Below are 26,052 nucleotides of genomic sequence, written 5' to 3'. Positions count from 1 at the left end.
GACTCTAAACTGTTTTTAAACCTACAGTACTTTATTATAAAATACATGCATTTTTAAACTCACTTGATGGCAGCACACAGTTCGCATTCATTGCTGTATGTTATTCCATCAGATCCACACACGGGTTCATCTATATCTAGGCATCCGCCAGATGGGTACTTGCAATCAGGCTTGACACAAAAAACAAACAAAAAAACAACTTGAGTTATTTGCACCTGGAGGAAAGCAATTCTACAGCCTTTATTTTCTCACCTCTCTTGCTCCATCAGATATGGCCACTGTTTGAGTCAAGAAGGAAAAACAAGGATTAAAGTTGATCATGATATGGCAAAAGGAAATCAAATAACATACATGCTAACTTCTTGTTTTTTTCCTCACAAAAACAGATCTTTAGTCTTTTAATTTTGTGAACTATACTTAAAACAAAAACAAAAAACACTTAATGTCTGAATGTCACTCTTTCATTTGTCTTACTTTAGCAATGGTGAATTAAGTCTCTAAAGAATGTGCATACTTTATTAAAACAATCACATTGATTCATTATGAGCCAAATTAGACTGTTGCTGAGTGTCAGTGTGTATCGCAGGTCCTCATGTGGCAAGTTACCAACATCCTAACATCAGTTGTTTTGTAAATTATATTTATATTACTCACCTAGGCCGCAGAGAAGGACGATGATTCCTCGTGCAAACATTATTCACAACCTGAAAGTCAACTCACTGACGACATGATCAGTGATAAAATGGTCCGCCTATTTATATCAATACAATAAGCCTTCGTAGGATTTCCTAATTGCGCAACCAGGTGTTCCCGATCACCGCTCCTGGCGCCAAGCACCGGTGCGAGAGGACAGCTGCCATCCTGATAATTCATTTGATATAATTAGGTAAACAGCTTTGGAACCAGAATTGGCTATTGTCATTTTTACGTTTTATATTTTACTGGAGGACATGGTAAGTATGTTTCAGCCCCGGCGCTGCCGGATCATGTATTTTCGGTTTAGCCCTGTTTGAATACATGGATTTCTCGGCGACGTCATCACTGCTTGCGCACGCAACCAAGAGGCAAAAGACCCGCGGTCTTCGTACCGGAGTAAAGGGTTTAGGCTAGTAGCAAAGTGGTGGTGTTGTCGCTAAGTAAAAATGCCAAGGAGTTGTTGCGTAATTTATTTACATGCAGGCCTATCTGTTGTGTTTTATCTGCTCATTTAAATTATACGTGTTGTAAGTAATTCCAAATCTAGGCGAATGGAAGAGTGGGACAGAAGGAGGAAGTTGTATGTTATATTCTTTCTATTCATAATTTGACGAGCTGCACATGACCACATAGCACGTAGTTGTATGCATCAAGGGATTTGTATGCTCTAATCATATCTCTTGTATACACACTTGGTGTCTGAATAAGATAATTATATATATATATATATATATATATCTCTATCAGGCCATACAATTGCTGGCCACTTCTTGTCAGCCACAATCCAAAGATCGTCATGTATTGCGTAGGGATCCGGCAAGATCTCATCATTGCTGAGAGTAAGTTTTAATGGCTTCCCACATAATCCATAGTCAAATCTTTGATTTACAGTAAAGTAACGTTATATGTGTTGTGAAATGTTGCAGGTCGTAAAGTAACGTAAACAAGGTTAACTTATTTAAAAGCAAACTCAGGCTCTATAGATGCTGCACTGCTAACATTGGCTATTACTAACTTAGTCTAACATGATAATTCGTATGCATCACAGTATGTCTGGGTTTTGATTCGTAAACAGTTGGACGTTTTACATAATGTTATATTAATATGAAACACAAACAAACAGATTCAACTCTGAAATTGCAGTTTATTATTGAGTCAACAAGAAATTACAAACAATGCGAAATCTACGTTAATTACAATGTTCTTTTACAGAACTCGGCATAACAGATAGCGGTTTTCTGCCTCCTGGATGCGCGCGCATCCGGTATTGTTTGTATACAAGAAACCTGTGTATATAAAACCCAATTGAATATAAAAAAGTCCAGTATTTCTCGCGCTCGTCATCGGCAGCTGTCAGTCACAGTTGCCAGGCGACAAGAACAATCCTCCGTAGGCTAGACCGGTCCGAGCGCTTCACATGAGCCCTTTGATATGGGACGCAGCTGTAGTTAGCAACAATTTGTTAATATTCTAACAATAGGCCTACATTTTGTTACTTTAATTTTCGGAACTGCATATTTCGTTAAGTATTCACGTACAAATGTGAAGTAACCTACTGGAGTACTTTTTTCCCCTCACATATGATTTTACATTAAACTACACAATATAATGTAACAACCTTGAAAATATTCAGAAGTAAAATGCAGTAGCCTTATATAAATACAAAACGATCATAAAAACCCTGAGAAGGAGTTTTTCCCCCCTGAATACATACCTCTAGTTTTACTTTTGATAGTTTAAGTACATTAGAGTATGCAAAATAATTTTACTTAAGATTTTAGTAGTTTTTCCCCAATGCAATATTAGTAGTTATTAAAATTTCTTTTTTTCAGAAATATACTCTTTTTGAAAAAAAAAAAACTCATGGCAGTGACATGAAAAAAACTCAGTGACATGGCAGCCGTCGATTGAGTCAGCCCTGCAAACCTGTTGGTAGGCAACTTTGGATAGTGGAAATATCCACTCGAACACTCTGGAGACCGTCCCAGATGATGTCCCACCAGCAGGAGGCCTTACCAGGGTCTCTATTGTGGCCATCCCGGTCCAGCAGCACACCAGGGTCTCCCTGCTCAGCTCAATACAAGTCTACATCATTTTTATTCTTATTTTATGTACGGTAAATGTTTATGTTGATCTTGATATGTTTAACATATGTTGTTAATAGTTGGAAAAAGTACTTTACAGTTTTTCTTCATTGGTTTGGCTCATTTCTTGAAGCAGAAATTACATTCTCAAAACTCTAAGATCTTTTGGCAAAACAGTCTTACAGTTCAGCACAACACTATAGCTCACTTGCAAAAGCTCATATCTCTCCCAGAACTGTTCATGCTTCAAATCTAAATTTGTTTCCCATATAAAGAGTCAGTGCCACGAAAATGGCAAAGATCCTTCTCAATTGCTTTGGCTCATTTCTTGAAACAGACCGGACGTTCTCAACACTCTTGGTGCTTTTGCCAAAATAACGTGGATGGTTCGGCACAACACCATGGTTCACCTGCAAAAGTTCATACCTCTCCCAAAACAGTTCACTCATGTGTCAAAACTACATTTCCTTCTCATCTAAACAGTCAGTGCCCCCAAAATGCTTCGTCCCTTTGGCATTGTGTAAGCACTGCAAGTCAAAATGTTTAGATGTTTTGTCACTATGGCAGAGGACCATTGAAATATCCCTCGTGTCCACCTTTCAGTCTTAGCCCAGTCCTTCGTTGACAATTACTGTACTGTTTTTTTTTGTCTAGCTAACAGAATACAATTGTGTATAAAACTGAAAAAAAGAAATAGGATTTTAGGGTAAGAGTAGCCTCCAAGGTTTGACATCACACATTGCACTCATACTGCCAAGGAAATTGTAACCATTATCATTCACACACATAATGTAGCTTCCATACATCAGAGTAAAAAGAAAATGTATACAGCATAATATACTGTAATATAAACACAAACAAAAAACAATGAAAATGATATGCAGCCTACAGTGCTGTAAATAAACCTGGAGTTTCACAACTACAGTTTTTCTCAGTCGCTTTGGTGCATTTCTCACATCACTATTTACATTTGCACAACAGTTAATGCAGTTCTCAAAACAATTAGTACAAACTGCAAAACCTAGTTGATAACCTGCAAAAGTGTGTCACTTGCTCAAAATGGATAGCTCACTCCTCAAAAGCAAGTATTCATGTCAATGAAAGTGTCAGTGTCATCAAGATGAAAAGTCCTGACACCATCGTTTATGAACAAGATTGGTCATGTTTTCATTATGACAGTTTACTCTGTAAATGTTTTCCAATGCAAAAAAGTCAGATCTTGGTGACACTACCTGAAAATGCTCAAGACAGCACTATATACTATTTGCACAGCCATTTGAAAAATACAGTAAAGTTACACATTACTGTATTTAGTGAGGTAACTGAGTACAAGACACTGAATATGTATGTTTCACATTTTTACTGCATATGCTCTTTGCAATTCTATTTATTTCACAGCATTGTGCAAAAATATAAAAAATACACAAACAACAAACATAAACTCCCTTTGGGTAGAGCTGTGCACAACTGTGAACAATATTGCAGTACATATTGGAACTGAACATACAACATGCATAGAACTGTAATCATTCATGCACATCCAGACGTTCCTCATCCGTGAAAGCTGAGATTCACCTGAGAGGAATTATTCAATTTAGGAGACATTTTCAGGGAAAAAAAAGATTAAAAAAAAAAGTGTAAAATTTGCTTGACAGATTTTGACAACTAGTTCAACATTGTTGTATGTAATGACTCAAGCAATGAAATGAGGACTATTACAGTTTTTCTCAATCGATTTTGTACATTTCTCCAAACTCAGGTAACTGCTCTCAAAACATTTAACACAGTGATCTGTACACTTTGTAATTGTCCTAAACAGATAGTAAATTCTCCTTCATTTCATACAAATTACAAATCAAAAGCATAATTTTCTCAAAACACTGTGCACAAAATTCCCTAATGTTATCACAGCAGTTCATACGGCCAACCAAATCTTTAATATATCAGGAAAAACATTTGCAGCTTTTTCATTGGTCTTCACAAAGATCACAAGCATTTTTTGTACCATTTTCAAAACACAACAAACAAAACTCTGTGAATTGTAAAATAGTCAGTTGCACACCTTATGTCCTCAATTAACCCCAAATTGATATCTGATGAGTTAGTAATCCACTCAACACAGAAAAAGCCAATTTCCTAATTGTTCAAACAGCTGTCTTAATTACAACAACTACAAAATGGGGAAGAGAAAAACAACAAAGACGACGAATGAGGAGAAAAGACAATAAAAATAAGTATGAGCAGTGGAAAAGGAAGAGGTGTAAGAGTGAGAGGTGGTGGACAGGGAAGAGGAAGAGGAAGAGGAAGAGGAAGAGGAAGATGGAGATGGAGCAAGAGCAAGCTGAAGATGTAGGAGAAGGAGCAAGAAGAGCTGAAGATGAAGCAGCAAGAGAAAGAAGAGCTGAGGATGTTGGAGAAAGATAAAGAAGAGCTGAGGATGTAGGAAGAGGAGAAGATAGAGGAGTAGAGGGATAAGAGATGGATAGATTGGTGGGCAATGGTATAGTGGAAAGAGAAAGAGTAGAAAATATAAGAAGAGATGGACAGAGAGGAAGAGGAGGGCAAGGTGTAAGAGGAGGGAGGAGAGGTAGAAGGATAGGGTACACACGTGTTTCAAATTAAATCAGAGCCACACTTATTGACCATGTCATAAATCATGGTCTCTCACTGAGAGAAGCTGGGCAGAGAGTTTAGCCCAATATAAACAGATCCACAGTGGCTTCAATTATCCGCACATTTCAGAGGGAAAACCGGTAAGTAACTATATCTTTCTACTTCTACAATGAGAGTCAGGGGCGTCATGCAAGCCAAAATTCTGGGGGGGCACAATCTGAGACGTTGCAATTGTTTTCTGACGGGTGATATGGATCATGTTAGGAGGGGTCAGGGGGTTTCTCCCCCTGAAAATTTTTAAATTCTGGCTGCTAAACATACCATTTCAATGCAGTTTTGGAGGGACAGAAATACCTTAACGGAGCTAGCAGCAACCCTCCTCTATCTGAGGACTAAGTTAAAGTATCTATTTTGTAAGTTTATGTAAAAGACAGTTTGATGAAAGAACTAAGCTCAAATTCAAAAGCTTTTGAAGTCTACTTCATTAAAGCATGTTTACACACACACTTACTGTACACTTAGGCCTACTACACATGATTTTAAAAACAGTACCATTGCAGTTTTTATGTTATGATTTTAAATTGGTATGTGACCTAAGAACGATCTTACATTAAAGGTACATAAAGGTGCTGAGGTCTGACTTTGTGGTGCTCTGAAATTAAGTTATTTTAATATTAATATGTGATGAAGGACTTTGAAAGAAGTTTGACAGATTTCAGTGCTGAATAAGGTTAACACTACCCCTTTTATTTGAAAATGGTTAATATTTGACAGAAATGTAAAAAAGTAATCAAATCAAATGTAATATGTAACATTACTTTAGTAAAATCATTGAAATACTGTAGTTACACTGCTCATTATTATGTTTCAAAACCGATCAGATAACGTTACTATGGCTTTGTATGGCAGTAACGTTAGCCAACTAGTTTACGGTTAGACTAGGCTAGCTATCGATAATGTTACACTGACACAACTTAAGTTAATGCTCTGAATTCGCAGCTAATATCAAATCCATAACTTTTTGATCAAGTTAAAATTTCCAGGTCAACCACAAATAATCCCACTACCTTTTAATATCATCCGATAACTAATTCAATGCCGATTTGTTGCTTTGCCCACTTACCACTTCAAGACCATCTGTAAAACATTGCCAGCTCAACGTGCGTTCCTATCGAAAGACGCACGTAGCGCTCTAGATTTGATATACACAGACACCATATTAGGAAAAAGGGCTGATGCTGACCGATTTATTACACATCCAGAAGAATACATTTGAGTCGTTATAGGCTCTGGTATATTATGGAGCATAATAGGAATAAAGTTGTGACAAAAAAATTATCAGGGAGGAAAAATCTGAGGGGGCACGTGCCCCCTCACTTTGAATGGGCATGACGCCACTGATGAGAGTCCATGTAGTCTTGTTGTTTGACACAGGTCTAGATTGCTACAGTAAATGTTCCTGCTTGTCCAAACATTTTTTTCAGAATTAAAGTTAGAGAACATTCAGGTGGACGAACAAGACTTCTTTCAATTGAACAGGAGCATTCCATTGTTGACATGGTGGTCCAGAACAACACCCTCCACCTCAATGAAATTCAGCAAAGAATAACATATATACTGTAAGATATATATATATATATATATATATATATATATATAGTTATATATATATAGTTATATATATATATATATATATTTCCTGAATTAAGTATGTGTCCATAAACTTTTCCATGCTACTGCAAGGGAAAAGATTTAGGCATATCTATGTATACTGCTGCTTCAAAGTGTGAATTCTAACTTCAGCAACAGTTTCACAGTAGAATTGACTGAAATCAATACCATTACCGTAAAACACTAACTTACTGTATTGTACCTTGTGTTCTTTTTACTCTAGAGTTGGATAGCAGTGCAACTCATTATGAGTACCTGTATATTGATGAAGCAGGCTTCAATCTTCACAAAAAAAGGAGAAGAGGGAGAAATGTGATTGGCCATCGTGCTACAGTCAATGTCCCTGGACAACGAGGAGGCAACATCACTCTCTGTGCCACACACTCTACAACTGGTGTTTTGGCACACAATGCTGTCTTGGGACCATACAACACTGCGAGGCTCCTATATATATTTTTTTTAAACCTCTTCAATTAAATCCTCTTTCCGCAGGGTGATCAGGAGCAAATGGTGCGGAATTTTGTGGTTGTTTGGGACAATGTCCAATTCCACCATTCAGCACTAGTGCGAGAGTGGTTACAACCAAGTAAGTCTTCAAGCGATGGAAGAGGCCAGTGGAGATATTGGGGCACAAGCATGTCAAGGATGGATACAGCATTCAAGGCGTTTTTTTTTCCCACGATGCATGACTCGTGAAAATATTTGCTGTGATATTGATGAAATTCTCAGGCCAGATGTAATTGAAAGGCATTATCAATAAATTCATTGATTCAATGAATGCAGTACATTTTATTTATTTACCCATGTACTTATTTGCTATATATGTATATGTATTTTTTTTTTTTTGTGGGGTGGCAACTCATTGTTATACACCTGAACTCCTCATTAAAGAACTTAATGAAAAACATGTATTTTCATTTATTTCTTTGTGTATCTTCAGCTGAATTTATCAAATCAGCCGAGAACACACTTTTAGTTTTGATGTTAATATTGAATTTCAATAAATGCATTACTAGAATAAAATGCTGTGTTTCATTGTGCAGTGAATACTTAACTGTTTCTCCAACATAAGAGTGTGTTTAGTTTGCTGTGTTAACTGTTTTGAGAGCTGTTACCTGAGTTTGGAGAAATGTACCAAATCGATTGAGAAAAACTGTAGTTTTATATGGAATGACTATTCAGCATTCACAAGTATAGTTAATTTTGACTGACATGACATAAGCAAATGATAATGTTATAAAACAGCAGAGAGTTGTATGAAAGCAATTGATGCATGTCCAAAAGCATTTGCAGTTTGTTGGAAGGAATGAGAAACTGCTACTATGATGTGCACAAATGACTAAATGTTGTGGAGGCTGAACTAACTGTTGTGCAAATGTAAATAGTGATGTGAGAAATGCACCAAAGCGACTGAGAAAAACTGTAACAGTTTTTACAGTTGATTGGAACAAATGATTTACATTTACCAATTTTATTTGAAAAAAAAAAAAAATGTATACAAGAATTTGTTTCATGTAGAAATTATTACTGTCATTACAAAAATAAACAATGTCCAGAACAATTCATTCTCTTTTATTTACACATTTAAAGTTACATAAAAACAATGTCCAGATTTTTTCTTTCCTTTTAAAAAATAAAAGTGAAAAAAAGTTAAACAAGAATATGTAGAAAAAAAAATATTTTTCAATCATTCTCTCAAGAAGAGAAAACAGCCTGTCCATCCTCTCCCTCCTCTCCTGTGCTCTCCTCTCCTCTGCCTCCCTCTCTAGTTGCATGTCTTCTCTAATCAAGTCCAAAAACTCATCCTCTGTCTCGCCGCCTTCGTGCTGCTGGTGCTGGTGCTGGTGGTGCTGGTGCTGCTGGTGGTGCTGCTGCTGGTGGTGCTGCTACTGCCCCTGGCTCCTCCTCACCGTGGGCACCCACTGCTGAACTTGGCCCTGGTGTGTCCTCAGGGATTGAGGCAATGAGGACAGTGGGGTTGGTGCAATGCCTCTGTCCCAACACCTCATCCATGAGGACAAACCAGGGCCAAGTTTCAGCAGTGGGTTTCCCACTCACACCCTCTCCTGTCCCAGGACACTTGCAATCCTAAGGGCAGAGCACATGAACCATGGCTTGTTAACAACAACAGCACAATACATTTCAGCAAAGACGTGTGTATTAACTTTCTTACTTTGTATTTTTTTTTTCTCCTGAATTGCTCTAAAAAGCAGAAAAGGGTACTTAACACAGGCCTGCAATCTTAAGTGCATTGTTAACACTGCAAAATATGACACATCAAGACATGCATACAAAATACTTCAGAAATCATAATTTCTGGAAACTCAAATGTGGTTAAAACCTTTGTAGACATAGCTTTCATGACAGCACTACAAAAACCCAAAAGTGAAACCCCATTGCCTTATCTACCGCTTTTCTTATTGTTGTGGGCTTTATAGGGTGAGTGATATTTCTTATAATACACAAGTGAGATAGACTAGTGCAAATGTTACAAATAGGTCGTTAAACTAATATTAGCACGTTTTGTCTCAAACTACCTGACAAATGAAGCCACACAATGATGACGAAGGAATTAAGATGAAGTTTATAAGAAACTTTAACTCTGGTTTCGCTAGCTATTTGAGTAAATGAAAACATAATACTTACATTTAAATGTGAATTTGCCGTCGGCCGCCTTTAAAAATAAATAAAAAATGCTGTCGTCACCGGTGCACAATGACTTATGGGGTAGGATAGGGTAGGATTCATAGATGCCACCTACGTCACTATCAAATAGAACGCCGCCATATCTGCCCTAGACTTGCCCCAATTGGCCTTCCATGATATAGAAATACTAGATATACTAGACTAAATACTAGAAATAGAAAGTCATAGAGCTTCATGGCGCGCGCTCATGTGAGTCGGGGGCAATATCATGAATGAATCTATCTAATCCGAACAGCAGCACTGGCAGAGTCCAGCTGAGACACCAGCATCAGCACAGCTAGACACATCAGCCGAATATCATAAAAGACTGCCATATCTGTCCGAAAGAACAGATGTTCAATTATAGAAAAGGTTTAATACACACAAATATTGAAATGAATGAATCTTTCGAGTCGAATCTTTTTGAATGATTCACTCACGATTGATTCACTCCAGAAAATGTATTTTTGGCTTATGTGGATGAAAGACAACAACTCCCAGAATGCACTTGCTTCGCTGCCCTAGGAGGCCACGCCCATAGATATCATATATAAAGGCTAGATGTCTCGTGCGCGCTGCTGGCCAATGGAGGTCGACGTCTGCACGTGGCGGCCATCTTGCCACAGTGGACTCGCTCGCTCATTTAATGGTGCATGTACTTTAAAATAACCATAACTTGCTCAATTGTCTACCGATTTTCAAACGGTTTGGTTTGTTATAAACGTCAGAGATGTAGTTATGACAGTACATACATACACTGCATACATATGAATAATTATAACATACATGTTCAAGCATTCGGGATTATAGCCACGTTGATAACGTTTGTAAGAAACTAAACCGTTTGTAAATCCGTCAAGATTTCAGCGAGATATGAGGATTTGTGTGCATGCTGATCACTCACCTTATGCACAGCTTCACTGAGACAAGATGTCCGAACAGTGATGCCGGAAGTGACTGCGCCATAAGACATCTAGCGTTTATATATGATATCTATGGCCACGCCTACCGGTTAGAGAGCGCAGTTGAAAACAACAAGGCTAAGCTACTAGCGAGTCTCCGTGACGAGTCTGCCTGGGATTTCGAGATCGTCCAAAATGTCCGGGATTCGGCTTTTGCGTTCTACAGTCGCCATTCATCATGTTTACTGTGGCGAGCAGGACGAGGCTGACGGCCGCGGGAGAACGGCGCGAGGCCGATGGCGTCATTACTGAGACGCACCGGTCTCGCATCTCTCACGGAGGAGCGGGAATTTGCTTAGCAATGTTAAAACGCACATCAACCGATCACTTGTTTAGCGTTCATGTAAACACTACATTCAGATTCACCGATCGGAATGAATTCAGCTATATTGAAACAAAAGTTGTTCATGTAAACAATGAATGGCGACTGCAGAAAGCAAAAGCCGAATCCCGGACATTTTGAACGATCTCGCCTGCCGGACAAGTCCGGGAAAAAGAGGATGGTAACACCTACTACTCAGCTTTAAGCTTTAAGATGTCACATGCGGGACATCCTACTATTCAGCTTTCTCCACAGAGCAAGAGCCTGATAGCTTAGCTTTCCAAATAAAGACGGCTGAACTATGTGTACATTCTGTGAGTGAGATCCCTCCTCTATGGGCGGGCTGAACACATGCGGGACAGCGCCTTCTACTGGCTGTAGTCTTTAGCCTCTGGCCAGAAAATCCTCCGATGACGCAAAATGACGATTTTTGCGTCATCGGAGGATTTTTTCCAGACAAAAAAAAAATACATAAATCTCTCGTCTCAGGGGGATATGAGGGTGGAAAGCACGATAATTCGAAAATACTACAGGTTTTCTACTAGGCAAGGCAAGGCAAGTTTATTTATATAGCACATTTCATACACAATGGCAATTCAAAGTGCTTTACATAAAAGAAATTAAAATAATAAAAAGAAATAAGAATAATTAAAACAGTTAAGAAAAAATAAATAAAATAAAATACAGTACAGTACAAACAGTCGGACGAACATTGGCACAGTGCTCATTCAGTAAATGCATAGCTAAACAGATGTGTTTTGAGTCTAGATTTGAATGTGACTACAGTAGGAGCACATCTGATCTCCTCTGGAAGCTGGTTCCAGCATAATAGCTAAAAGCAGACTCGCCATGCTTTGAGTGAACCCTTGGTATTTCTAGCTGATATGATCCTAGTGATCTGAGTGATCTGTTGGGTTTATATTCAGTGAGCATATCTGCAATGTATTGAGGTCCTAGGCCATTGAATGATTTATATACCAGTAATAATACTTTAAAATCAATCCTAAATTTAACTGGGAGCCAGTGTAAAGACCTGAGGACTGGTGTGATATGTTCATATTTTCTGGCTCTGCTCAGAATCCTGGCGGCAGCGTTCTGTATGAGCTGCAACTGTCTTATGGTCTTTTTGGGAAGGCCAGTGAGGAGTCCATTACAATAATCCACCCTGCTGGTGATGAAAGCATGCACAAGTTTCTCTAAGTCTTGTCTGGAAACAAAGCATCTAATTCTTGCAATATTTTTCAGATGATAGTATGCTGATTTAGTTATTGCTTTGACATGACTACTGAAACTAAGGTCTGATTCTAGTGTCACACCAAGATTCCTGACTTGATTTTTAGTTGTTTGACCCCTAGAGTGAAGGTATGCATTCACCTTGAGAACTTCATCTTTGTTTCCAAATGCAATGACTTCAGTTTTGTCTATGTTTAACTGAAGAAAGTTTTGACACATCCAACTTTTGACTTCATCAATGCATTGGCACAGGGAGTCAATGGGGCTGTAATCGTTAGGCGATAGGGCTAAGTAGAGCTGTGTGTCGTCTGCATAGCTGTGGTAAGCAATTTGGTTCTTTCTCATTATTTGGCTCATTGGGAGCATATACAGGTTGAACAGGAGTGGCGCAAGAATTGAGCCTTGAGGGACTCCGCATGTCATGGATGTCCACTCAGACTTATGGTCTCCTATACTCACATAATAACCTCTCCCATCTAAGTATGACCTGAACCATTTTAGGACTATCCCAGAAAGCCCCACCCAGTTTTCCAGCCTGTCAAGAAGTATGTTATGATCGACAGTGTCAAATGCAGCACTGAGGTCGAGTAGCACCAGCACTGATAGTTTGCCTGAATCAGTATTTAAGCGAATATCGTTTATTATCTTTATGAGCGCTGTTTCTGTGCTGTGGTGCGGTCGGAAACCAGATTGAAAATTGTCAAAGGATCCATTCGAGCTTAAGAATTTGTTCAGCTGATTGAAGACAACTTTTTCAATGATCTTGCCTATGAAAGGAAGATTTGAGATCGGCCTATAGTTGCTTAATATGGTTTTATCCAGATTGCTCTTTTTCAGGAGGGGCTTGACAACTGCAGTTTTCAGGGAGTTTGGAAAACTCCCAGAGAGAAGTGAGGCATTTACCACTTCTAGAAGATCTGCTTCTAAACTGTTTAACACACTTTTGAAAAATGATGTGGGAAGTGTGTCAAGAGCACAGGTTGATGTTTTAAGGTGCTGTACGGTTTCTTCCAAAATTTTGCCATCAATTTCTTTGAAGTCAGACATAGTAACTACTTTCTCAGGTGGTTTGATCTGTCTGACCTCAGTGCAACTCAAGGATGTGCTGATCACCTTTCTGATATTACTGATTTTCTCAGAGAAGAAAGAAGCAAACTCACTGCACTTGTTCTCTGACAGCATTTCACTGGGAATCTGGCTTGGGGGGTTTGTCAGTCTCTCTACAGTAGCAAAAAGAGTGCGTGTGTTGTTTAAATTACTGTTTATAATATTTGAGAAGAAAGTCTGTCTAGCTTTGCCTAGTTCCATATTGAAAGCATGAAGGCTGTCTTTGTAGATGTTATAATGGACTACAAGTTTTGTCTTCCGCCACATGCGCTCTGCTTTTCTGCATTGTCTTTTCATATTTTGCACTGCTGTTGAGTTTCTCCAAGGTGCTTTTTGTCTGCCACTCTTCTTCCTGACTTTAACAGGAGCAATATCATCAATTACACCTTTAACTTTTGAGTTAAAAGAATCAAGGAGAAAATCAACATAGTCTGCAGATCTGCTTGGTGTTAAGGATATAGCCTTCATAAATAGTACACTAGTGTTCTCATTTAAGCATCTCTTCTTGACAGACACAGATCTAGCTTCAGTGGCAGGAGAGATCAATATATCAAAGAAAATACAGAAATGATCAGACAGTGCTACATCCTTAATAACAATCGATGAAATGTTTAGACCCTTACTGATAAGTAAATCTAGAGTGTGTCCACGATTGTGTGTGGGTCCATGTACATGCTGAGTCAGATCAAAAGTTTTTAAAACACTTTTGATTTCTTTTGCCATATTGTTTTCTATGTGGATGTTCTATGTGGATGTTAAAATCTCCAGCAATGGCAAAACAGTCAAACTCTGAGGTAATTGCTGATAACATTTCTGTAAAGTCCTCAGCAAAGGCTGGAGAGTATTTTGGAGGCCTGTAAATAATGATAAGTAAAATGCGTGGAGCACCTTTTAACACAATACCCAGATATTCGAAAGAAGGGTAATTCCCAAATGATATTTGCTTACATTGATAGATATCTTTAAAAAGAGCAGCTAGACCCCCACCTCTCTTAACAGCTCTGCAGACACTCATAAAAGTAAAGTTAGGAGGGGCTGCTTCATTGAGGATTGTTGCACTAAAGCTGTCTTCTAGCCAGGTTTCATTTAGAAGCATAAAATCCAGGTTGTTTGTGGTTATTAAATCGTTGACTAGAAGTGATTTATTTTTAAGTGAACGAATGTTTAAAAGTGCTAACTTAACAGTCTTACTTTTTGTCCCCACATCAATCTTACTTTGACGTGTAATAGGCACCAGATTAGTTAGGTTTGCTGCACGGCTATTGAAGGCCTTAGATTTTCTATCTTGTAATAAAACAGCAATAGAGAAAGATACCGGCACACTGGGTTCCCGCTTGTTCTGTAAACATTTGAGAAAGTTACTGTTATCAGAGCGGGGACCCAAAACACATCACTGAGAGCTGGTATCAGTTGTTTTTGGTTCACCTCGAGCAGATGGAGGAGGGTGTGGGCCCTGGCGTTGTGGCAGAGGCCGAAGTGCTCTCACAGGAGGGGGAGGGCGAGCTGGGCCCGCAGGCTTTGGTGCGGGTGGTAATGGTGCCTGTCGTTTTTTGGTTGGTATCTGGGGGCTTGCAGCAAAAGAGTGGGATAGTTTGGTTCCAGCATACACCAGTTCTTCCATTTTCTGTGAGAAACACAGAAGAGGCGATGCTGGAGAGAGGGATAGCGTGTCTGGTGAAAGGGGCTGTTGCTCTGGTGTTATAGGAGGCTGTGATATGCTGTCCTGGCTTCCCTGGCTGTTTTCCAGGAAGTCGTCCTTGGGTGCTGAATCTTCAAGCAGTTCTGATATGTCTCTCTGTGGGCAGGGCTCAGCTGAGATTGTGTCCGTGAGCAGAGGTTGTTGTGGCGGAGTGGTGTTATCATTGTCCTTGTGTGATATGTCAACCGCATGTCCATTTTGCTGCTGAAGTGAAGTCCTGTGGTCATTCATACTGTGTCCAGGTGTGTGTGTGCCGTTCAGATTGAGTGGATTGGCACAAACTGCAGAAGGATGATTGATGGAGAAGTAGAAATTGTCCTTTAACACTCTTGAACCAAGTTTGTTTGGGTGATGGCCATCCCGATGAAACAGTTGTCTCTGACTCCAGAAAAGATTGAAATTGTCAATGAAGTTTACTCCTTTTATATTGCAGGTTTTTTGCAGCCATGTATTTAGCCCAAGCAACCGTGAAAACCTGTTTGTTCCTCTTGCTGGGAGAGGTCCACTGATGAATGTTTGAACTTTCAGTCTTTTAAGTGTTTCAAAAAGTTCATTGAAATCCTTCTTAAGGAGTTCTGACTGCTCTTTATGAATATCATTCTTCCCCACATGAATGATGAGTCGATTTGCAGTCTTATGTTTCATCAGAATGTTCTGAAGTTCCCTGTTTATATCAGAAGTTGTTGCTTGTGGAAGGCAGCACATAGTTGTATCCCTGCTGCTAATGCTTCTGATTATGGAGTCCCCCACTATCAGAGTCCTGGGCTCGGCTGCGCTCTGAGCTGAGTGCCGCTGTCGGCTCGACCTTGAGCGCCAGTTAGCATCAGTGTTAGCTACTGGCCCATTCAGTCTGTGTTCAATCACATTCATCACATTTGGGGATTCCTCATTTACATTCATTAGTACTTCAAATCTGTTCTCAAGATGTATAGGCGGTGGTAGAAGACCGGTGTTTGCAATCCTTGTCAGAGCTGTATCTGGGGTAGAGGATGCTACTGCGGCAATATGTGATGCTCGTGACAATCTGATGTCTCGAGTGCCTTTTGGTCTCGCTCCCTGTGTGTGCCATCGATTAGTAAGTCGATCGGCTTGTTTCTCTACCTGTCGAGGAGCACTAGTTTCATGGGACTCACCGGTATGCTGAGGGTGTTCATGACGAAGCTCTGTTGTGTGCTCCGTCTGGTTTGGTGGTCCTGTAAGTAACTTTGTTTCGAGAACTGCAATCCTTTGTAAAAGTCTGTGGCAGTTAGTGCAGCAAGTAGATTCTTGAACCTGAAGAGGCATTTTCTCTCTTATCCGTATGAATGTAGGCAGTTTTGTTTTCCTTTCCCGGAATGTAAGCTGGTCGGGTAAAAGAATTCTGCGTTTTTGTAGTAATCCAAACTTTGTTGTCTGAGCACTGTGCTGTTTGCTGAAGTTAAAATTAGGTGATAAAAGGAAATAAAATATAAAAATAAAGGAGATAAAATGTAAAAGCGATAGAGCAAAGCGCGGAGCAGTAAGCAAGAGCTTCCGAACAGTAGCTGAGCAGGAAGCAAGTCATATGCTAATACAAAGCTTAATGCTAAATCCTGAAGTATCCCTTTAAGGATTTGCACATGAAGGTGAGTAAATGACGGCAGAATGATCATTTTTGGAAGAACTAGTCCTTTAATATGCATTTCAAGGCTGAGATTATGCATCGTCTGCAGAGCTAACGTTACTTACTCAAAATAACATCTAAAGCGCATGTGACGAAGACAATATCTTTATGAACTTCAGAAAACTATTTATTAGATAGGTATTAACTAACAGACAGACAGTTATATTCAAAACAACCCCAAATCTTACTAACTTACTTATGATAAAGTGCTTTAACATTTAAACAGATCCAACAAATTAAATGAAAAAACATTATCTGTCTGTATAATGTTGGGCATTGAGAGTATAATGGAAATATAATTAACCACAAACCAACTGTCAGGGATCACAGAGGTTGCAGACAAGATGTTAAGGTTAATAGTTTATTTGCAGGAAGTGCGGAGATGCAGACAGATGGTGAGTAACAGAAACACAGAATAACAGTGGATGCTTAGCTGGTTAGTAATGTCTTTGTCTTTCTTTCTCTTTGCAGATGATGTCGGGCTGAAGGCAGAACAGGATGGCAGGCAGGACAGATCGGAGAGGATGAATGGCAGGTAGGAATCCAGGTAAGTGTTCGGGAGTCTGTGGGTGATGTTAAGACAAACATCAACGAGACCAGACAAGGAGTGAAGGGAGAGTGCTGAATATAAAGGGTGGTTAATGAGGGAGTGCAGGTGATGATGATTGGTGATTGCGTGAGTGAGTGCAGGTGTGCGCCACGGAGGATTCTGGGGAATGAAGTGCACACACAGATGAAGGCTGAAGAACGTGACCGTGACACCAACATGAGACTTCAAGTCTTTTAAATAAATGATTCTCTCTTCTATCCTTTTCTTTTGGTATAGAATAAAATACCAGTTCGGGGTTCCTCTTTCGGCTGTTGTTGCAGCCAACTGCACAACATATTGCAGGCATTACTGAGACCTCCGGTCGTAAAGATGGCGGCGCAAAGCTACAGAGACGTCATGTGACCTGAACGAATAGGCCGCTTAGGATCCTTTTATGTATCCTTCCTTTCACGGGGAAACGAAGGGTGCATTTGGCGTCGCTTTTGAATCAGGGTAGCCTTCGTCATGGCGCGATGACGCAACCGTCTATACGGCCTTCGAAGGATGCAGAATTGAATTGGGACAGCCTTCATCGAGTCGCGTGACGCAATCGGCCTTCAAATACGGCCTTCGGAGGATGCAGCCTTCACATTGGGACACAGTTTGTATGTCCATCCCACCGATTCATCACACATACACACACACACACGCACGCACGCAGCACACACACACAGGGCCGTTGCTAGTGGGGTGAAAGGTGGTGACAATTATAGGGGCCCCCGCTGCCCAGAGGGCCCCACAAAATCCAGCAGTTATACTATATAGGCCCCTGTTGTATGAATAATTATAATATTTATATTAGTTGCATCCCTGAGATTTAAATGAAAACCACAAAAACATGCAATTTGGTTAAATATTTTTTCCAAATATCTGCTACTCTTACCTCCCTAAAAATGGTTTAGTCTGATCTAAAGTATTTATTAATAAGTCAGTCAGTGACAAACATCAGATGGACCCAATAAAATTGTAAGTCCCACCCCAGCTCGTTAAAAGAACCAATCAGAGTTGAGGCGGCAGTGCCTGAAGTTAACAATGAAGTTGGTGGAAGAGTCAAGTCAAGTCAAATCAAGTTTATTTATATAGCGCTTTTCACAACATAGATTGTATCAAAGCAGCTTCACAGTATTAAATTAAAACAATACATCAATGTTTGTTTCTAGTGGAAAACGTCCATGTTTGGTAATGCTGATCAATAGTATTGTTGATTGATTAATTAAATTAAATATCCCCAAATATCCCCAGCTGAGCAAGCCAAAGGCAACAAGAGCAGGAGACTGACTGACTGAAAATTTTGGGGAAAAGAAAACATAAATCAGGGTACCAGAAACGCCATGAAAAGAAGGAGAGGGAGGCCAGGAGAGTTGTTGTATCCCAGTCGATCAAGACGTACTTAAAGACAGGTTGCATTGTTATTTCGCTAGGAATAAGAAAACTATCGTCTACAGCCTGCCGGGTTCTGTCACTCTCCATTATCGCTGTGCCCCACAATCAACCGAATGATTATGTGGTCAAAATTTCTCTTTTTACACTATTGTACATAGAGTTAAAAAATGTACACAAGTCACGACGCATTGCATTATGCACCTGACCTGTCGGCTGATAGTGTATTTATTACAAGAAAACACGAATAGGCTACAACACACTGCACTTGGATGAATATATTTATTAGATTTATTTAATAATATTATCAGTTCCATATTATCTTTATTAAAAATTAGACAATAAATGATTTTAATTTAAAAATTTGACTGCATTCTTGTCCATTTCTAAATGTTTACTTTTTGAATTATATATAACAGACTGATGGGGGAAAAAAACATTATTTTGCTGTTACTTTTTTAAATTTGTTTTTATTATTATTCAACAATTTCTTGCTTTTTGTTAGTTTTTATTAGTTGTAATTTTATATAAACATTTAACTTTTAAAATAAAGGAAAATAAAAAAATTCTGTGCAAATGTTGCACTTATTATGGAATATTTGTTTGCACATTTATCTGTCTCGTCCAATCCAAGGCTGTTCTTTTCCTTTTTTTTAAATATGATGCATAAATATCTGCAATATGTTTATGAGGCACTAATAAAATATTCAGAATAAAGTAAAATTATAAAGTATAAAATTAGAAAGTATAATTTTTTTTACCTTTGTCGTCATCAGCCTCAGGGACTCCAGTTTTATATGAGTTGTTTGTATTCTCTGTTCAGTGAGGTTTGCAGTTTTTAGCCCTGTTGGACATGTGAGAATACTGAAACCCGTACAATCGTTACTGAGGGATTTCATCACAACATTGTCATGACAATGTGAAAATAAATGTTAGCCTTGGACTTGCATAGCAGTTTTGCATCTTGATTGACTCTATTAATTTATATTTATATTAGAATTCTTCACATAACGATTGCCTGAGACGTTTTTTAATGCTGTTGTTGTTTTCTTGTTTTTGTTTAAAATAAATTAATACTTTCAACAAGGATGCCTTATATTGATCATAAGTGACAGTAAAGAAGACATTTATAATGTTACAAAATCTTTCAGTTTCAGATAAATGTTGTTCTTTTGAACTTTCAGATCATCAAAGAACCCTGAAAGAAATTTGTACACAACTGATAATATTGATAATACTGATAACAATATTGATAATAATCAGACATTTTTCTTGAGCAGCAAATCATATTAGAATGATTTCTGAAGGATCATGTGACACTGAAGACTGGAGTAATGATGCTGAAAATTCAGCTTTGATCACAGGAATAAATTGCATTTTAAAATAAATATTACATTTAAGATAAATGTTTTCTATTTCACAACATCACTGTTTTGGCTGTATTTTGGATCAAATTATTTCAGCATTGGTGAGCAGAAGAGACTTCTTTTGAACTTTTGAATGGTAGTGTAGGTATAAAGTTTTTAAATAAAGTCTTTGTGTAAAGAAAATATATAGTCAGACTTTTAAATTAAACTTGATTTTGTGAAAACAATACATTCAATCATTAAGATGATATTCCCAGGGGAGGGTCTTTGTCTCTTCAGGTGTGAATCACAGAATTATTCATGAATCTTATCGCATCGCGTCTGGTTAGGAAACGGTGTCGGGATGGTTTTCACATTGTTTTGAAGAAAAAACTCTAGGCAACAAAATCCAGTTTTGAAAAGCCTTGTGACCAAATGTTTAGGCTACTATGTGTTATATGGCCTAATTTCAGTGACTTAAACCATGCATAAAAGTTATTTTCTCAAAGCTACAAATTTAGATGTATCTGTTGCTCATACATTACTGTAGCCCTGTTTGTGCAGTCTAATCAGACTTCAGCCATTAATATGTTTTTAAGCAACTGAAAAAGCACAAATGTCAGGGTATGTCAAAACTTCTTCGGGGCCCCAAAATACCCTTAGAGAGGGTTAATCAACTGTTCTTGATGGGCCGCTGGTTTTTGAATAGCCCCACTACTTGAAGCTAAGCTGGCACATTCTTTTCACCTTCCTCTGACCAGGTAATCGCCGCTTCTATCACATCCTTGAAAGATATACCCCACTGTTCCTTAATGGTCCTTTTCAAACAAAACTTCTGGTTGAGGTACACAACTGCAGTCCCTTTTCAAAACCCTCTCCAACTTTTCCAGAAGAGCATAAGTATATGCCTTAACCGTCTCTCCTGGTCTCTGAGTGGTTTTGTAAAACTCCCTCAGTAGAGTACCAACTGGTGTTCTGTCGCCGTACGTGTCAAGGAGCACCTCAAATATAATGTCTGGATCATTTTCCGCTTCACCCAGTATCAAATCTACAGTTAGCTTCCCCTTTAAGGTGCTGTTTAAGAAGTTCAACTTGATCATCCTCGGGTATGCGGGACAAGAGGAAGGTGGATCTCACTTGTTCAATCCATTCCTCCACATCTTGTTCCCCTGATATACAACTGAAATCAGAAAGCTTTCTCTCTCGAGGGATATAAATGGCTGGGGTTACTTTTCTGTGGCAGCTTTTGCTAATGCCAAGGCCTCACGTTGACCTTTTCCGGCTAGTAGCAAAGCTTCACCTTGTTCTTGCCATTTTTTGTTAAGTAAATCCACTTCTTTCTGTAAATCTTCCATTTTTCAAAGTACCCCACTTACTTATATAACAGGCAAAAATTAATCCTATTCGCGAACGCCAAATGTACCGGGTACTTATGCCCGTCTGACAGGGGTTAAATATCCTGTGGCTCCTTGCCTCCAAATTCAATACGCTCCGTACTATTCTCTCCCTCTGCTGTCACATATCTCATTTCCATATTTAAAAGGTTTTAATGAATTAACCTGTACTTACTTACTATAGAGTTACAGGTGATGATACACAGGGAAACTTTTTGGGCAATGTTGCTGTCAACGGGCAACCAGATGTATCATCACCTTTACAGTAGGGTTTGCTTTTGGGGTTAGTTATTTGTAAATGTAAACATGTAACTATGTCACCTTAAAATAAAGTTATACCAAGTTTCTTTCTTCTGCTGAACACAAAAGAAGATATTTTGAAGAACGTCTGTAATCAAACAGTTGGCGATAGCCATTGACTAGTAGCCGCCAACTCTGGTTTAGTGGTGATTACTGTGTGTTTCCTGCACAGGGTGTACCAGCTAACTTTCAGACCCGGACGGAGGACGAAGCCTACGCCAAAGAACTCTGTGAAGCAGCTTGTCGAGCATCTACTTTTTTTTTTTTTTTTTGTAAAATCCTTTCACAAAATAAAATCTATTTTATTCGAGAATCCTCCTGAGTCTTTTTGGTAGAACTAACTTTCCCTGCAAACCAAATACAAGAAACAACATACAATGACATATCTCCTTATTTAACCAATAAACAGGAGAAAAAGTGATGGACTTTTGGCCTACAAAAGCTTCTCCCCCCTCGGCTTCTCAAATAATTAAGAAGGAACAGATATGATCAACGGGACACTGATGTTTTCACATAATGGGCAAACTGTGTCAAAAGTGTGTAACAGCACTCAGTTAAACACAAAGAAGAGCACAGAAATCCCCATCTATCACACAGCACAGCAACAGTCAGTCAAGAGCAATGACAGAGACAGAGAGCTTCATCCAGAGGAATTTACAGTCCGGGTCTCTTCTCTAGTCCAACAACCAACAGCCTTGCATTACGTCCAGGACCAATCCTAAAGGAGGAAGAGGAGACCGCAGAAACAGCAACAGAACCAACACAGCTGCATTCTGTCACGGACGTTACAGAGAAATACTGATTTATGGGAGAAACCATTCAAACTTTAAAGATAAGTTCATCATTTCTGCATTTCTGCCTGTTGTTAGCGTTTTTCTAGATCAGTGTGTTATGAATGACATGTGTGTTTTCTGAATGAGATTGTTGCCAGTGTTATGGTGGAACGAGCTTATTTTGAGACATATATGAAGTGTTTTGTTGGTCTGAGTTTTGGAGGTGAGATGAACTGTTTGGCCAAGATTCATGTTGCTAATGCAGACTGTGAGTTTTGAAAATGTGGCTTCAGTATTGAAAAATGCTTTTTAAATAAACTAATAAAAATCAATAATAACATCTAAGCCTCGTCATTTTCACCACCTTTATTATATTAAAACTTATGAAAGTATTGGAGAGATGTGCAATGATTGGTGGGTAAGTTTTCCTCTCCAGTTCCTGTGAAGTGATGTGTTGATGTTCCCGTATTCCCTGAGCTGTTTGCAGGGCCTTCACACGGGTCTTGATCGCTCCCTTCAGATTGAAACATCACTTTAAAGTTTAGATGGTAATAGGCTGTATTTTAATTACATGTATTTGAAATATGCATTTAATTACTTTTGAGTAATTTGTATTTTCATTAAATAATATATTAATACTATAATTTGTACACTTTATGGTCGAATGGAACGCACTTGAGGTTTTCAGTGGAGTTTTCTGCACAGGGAGTGTTAATATTAACTTTTTTCCGTTATGTTATCTGCACATCATAGACTCAAACAAAACAAGAACAAAGCCTTATTATACACTTAACACACATTTGAACATCTGACAACTCTTGTTATATTTCTTAATATGCCCTATAAGGCAGAGGTTGATCTTGAGTATATAACTGGATGGCCTGGCCATTGTGGATGAATCTGCTTTATCTTGTGTATAAATATGACCCTTCTTTAATAAAATTGATTGTTATGGTATTACACGGTCTCGGTTTCTAACTGAAAGCTTCGAGGCTGCAGATAGTCCACCTGACAAATAATCTAACATGAGTAAAAAAATAAAAAAATAAAAATAAAAAAAAAACATTTATGATATTCTGCCCTTGATATGGTTTGGGGACCTCCTTCCAATATTCACCTGTTTTATTGTGTCTTTCCAAGATTTGAGGGAGAAAACAGAACTGCTTTAATAGGCAACATTTATTAATGGATTAAACCATTACACATTCAGGTCATAATGAATGAGACACGAGTAGCTGACTAAAGGTCTGTCAAGCTGAATCATGGTGCCATCCTCTGTCACTCCTCCAGATGTTCATTTAACATGGGCCTTGCTTCTGGATTAAGATTTGAGTGCCTGATGCCCTAAAAAGAAAAGGGAGATTAAAGTTTGAAAGTGACCCACTCTAAACGGTTTTTAAACCTACAGTACTTTATTTTAAAATGCATGCATTTTTAAACTCACTTGATGGCAGCACACAGTTCGCATTCATTGCCGTATGTTATTCCATCAGATCCACACACGGGTTTATATATCTCTGGGCATCCGTCAGACGGGTACTTGCAGCAATCAGGCTTGTCACATTTAAAAAATAAAAATAAAAAATAAAAAGTGTTATTTGCACCTGGAGAAAAGCAATTCTACAGTCTTTATTTACTCACCTCTCTTGCTCCATCAGATATGGCCACGGTTTTTGCATTCTCACACGGGCCTTCATTCTGGATTAAGATTTGAGTGCATGAGCGCCTTAAAAAAAAAAAAAAAAAAAAAAAGATTAAATTGAAAAATTAAAGTTTTAAAGTGACAGACTCTAAACTGTTTTTACACCTACAGTACTTTATTTTAAAATGCATGCATTTTTAAACTCACTTGATGGCAACACACAGTGCGCATTCATTGCTGTATGTTATTCCATTGGTTCCACACACGGGTTTAAACTCCTTTGTGCATATGTCAGACGAGTGCCTGCAATTAGGCTGGTCACATAAAAAGAAAACAACATTATTATTGTCATTTGCACCTGAAGGAAAGCAATTCTACAGCCTTTATTTACTCACCACTCTTGCTCCATCAGATATGGCCACTGTTTGAGTCAAGAAGGAAAAACAAGGATTAAAGTTTATCATGATATGGCAAGAGGAAATCAAATAACATACATGCTAACTTCTTGTTTGGCCCATACAATGAAAGTCAATATGGTCTAATGTGTTTTTTTTTATACAAAAACTGAACTTTAGTCTTGTTTTTGTGAACTATACTTAAATTGAAAAAGTGACATTCAGACATTTTAAGTGTGATTGTCTTACTTCAGCAATGGTGAATTAAGTCTCTAAAGAATGTGCATACTTTATTAAAACAATCACATTGATTCATTATGAGCCACATTAGACTGTTGCTGAGTGTCAGTGTGTATCGCAGGTCCTCATGTGGCAAATTACCAACATCCTAACATCAGTTGTTTTGTAAATTATATTTATATTACTCACCTAGGACACAGAGAAGGACGATGATTCCTCGTGCAAACATTATTCAAAACCTGAGAGTCAACTCACTGACGATATGATCAGTGATAAAATGATCCGCCTATTTATATCAATACAATAAGCCTTCGTAGGATTTCCTAATTGCGCAGCCAGGTGTTCCCGATCACCACTCCTGGCGCCAAGCACCGGTGCGAGAGGACAGCTGCCATCCTGATTAGGGCTGGGTATCGTTCAAAATCTTTCGATCCGGTGCCATTTTCGATACCTCAGTTTCGATACCGGTTCCTAACGATACTTTTTTCGATACCAATTTTATAAAATCCATTTTAACAAGATTACATAACACATTACCTCAGAAAATGTTGGTTTTATTTTTTCAGTTTGACTCATGCTCCTTAGCCAGTGCACAAAGGAACAAAAAATGTTTTATAAAGAGCTCATTCTCTTTATTTTTTTAATAAAAAATACAGTAAAACTTGTAATATTGTGAAATAGTATTACAATTTAAAATCTTATTTGAATATATTTCAAAATGTAGTTTATTCCTGTGATGTCAAAGCTGAATTTTCAAAATCATTACTTCAGTGTCACATGATCCTTCAGAAATATGAAAACAGTTTGCTGCTTAATATTTTGGTGTTGCTAGGCGGTTGCTAGGCGGTTGCTAGGGTGTTCTGGGTGGTTGCTATGGTGTTGCTAGGCGGTTGCTAGGGTATTCTGGGTGGTTGCTAGGCGGTTGCTAGGGTGTTCTGGGCGGTTGCTATGCTGTTGCTAGGCGGTTGCCAGGGTATTCTGGGTGGTTGCTAGGCGGTTGCTAGGGTGTTTTGGGTGGTTGCTAGGCAGTTGCTAGGGTGTTCTGGGTGGTTGCTATGATGTTACTAGGTGGTTGCTAGGGTGTTTTGATGGTTGCTAGGCGGTTGCTAGGGTGTTCTGGGTGGTTGCTATGGTGTTGCTAGGCGGTTGCTAGGGTGTTCTGGGTGGTTGCTAGGGTGTTGCTAGGTGGTTGTTAGGGTGTTCTGGGTGGTTGCTATGATGTTGCTAGGCGGTTGCTAGGGTGTTTTGATGGTTGCTATGGTGTTGCTAGGCGGTCCCT

General features: G+C 38.7%; 2 protein-coding genes across 6 annotated transcripts in view; both read right to left on the bottom strand.

The window, feature by feature from the left end:
• The window catches only part of LOC311094453 (ovomucoid-like), a 100,976-nt gene that overhangs the window by 610 nt on the left and 74,314 nt on the right, over positions 1-26,052 (bottom strand). The window contains exons 1-3 of one of the 2 annotated variants that reach the window (XM_084132415.1): positions 655-716; positions 253-278; positions 64-170 (exon numbers count right to left, since the gene is read on the bottom strand). In XM_084132415.1, coding sequence (XP_083988541.1) covers positions 64-170; positions 253-278; positions 655-694 — 173 coding nt within the window. In that variant the 5' untranslated portion in view covers positions 695-716. Of the gene's footprint in view, positions 1-63; positions 171-252; positions 279-654; positions 717-26,052 lie in introns of those variants that run through there. The other variant, XM_084132416.1, reaches the window with a different exon arrangement.
• The window catches only part of LOC311094454 (serine protease inhibitor Kazal-type 1-like), a 129,884-nt gene that overhangs the window by 70,626 nt on the left and 33,206 nt on the right, over positions 1-26,052 (bottom strand). The window contains exons 1-5 of one of the 4 annotated variants that reach the window (XR_014608665.1): positions 24,963-25,075; positions 24,534-24,559; positions 24,346-24,452; positions 23,614-23,840; positions 22,850-23,010 (exon numbers count right to left, since the gene is read on the bottom strand). The exons of 2 other annotated variants lie outside the window; for them this stretch is intronic. The gene's annotated coding sequence lies outside the window, so the exon portion shown is untranslated. Of the gene's footprint in view, positions 1-22,849; positions 23,011-23,613; positions 23,841-24,345; positions 24,453-24,533; positions 24,560-24,962; positions 25,076-26,052 lie in introns of those variants that run through there. One more of the 4 variants, XR_014608664.1, reaches the window with a different exon arrangement.

This window comes from Abramis brama (genome assembly GCF_963993115.1).
Source record: "Abramis brama genome assembly, chromosome: 13".
Lineage (NCBI taxonomy): Eukaryota > Metazoa > Chordata > Actinopteri > Cypriniformes > Leuciscidae > Abramis > Abramis brama.
The sequence above is the reverse complement of the archived record's forward strand: the minus strand, read 5'-3'. Positions and strand labels throughout refer to the sequence as shown.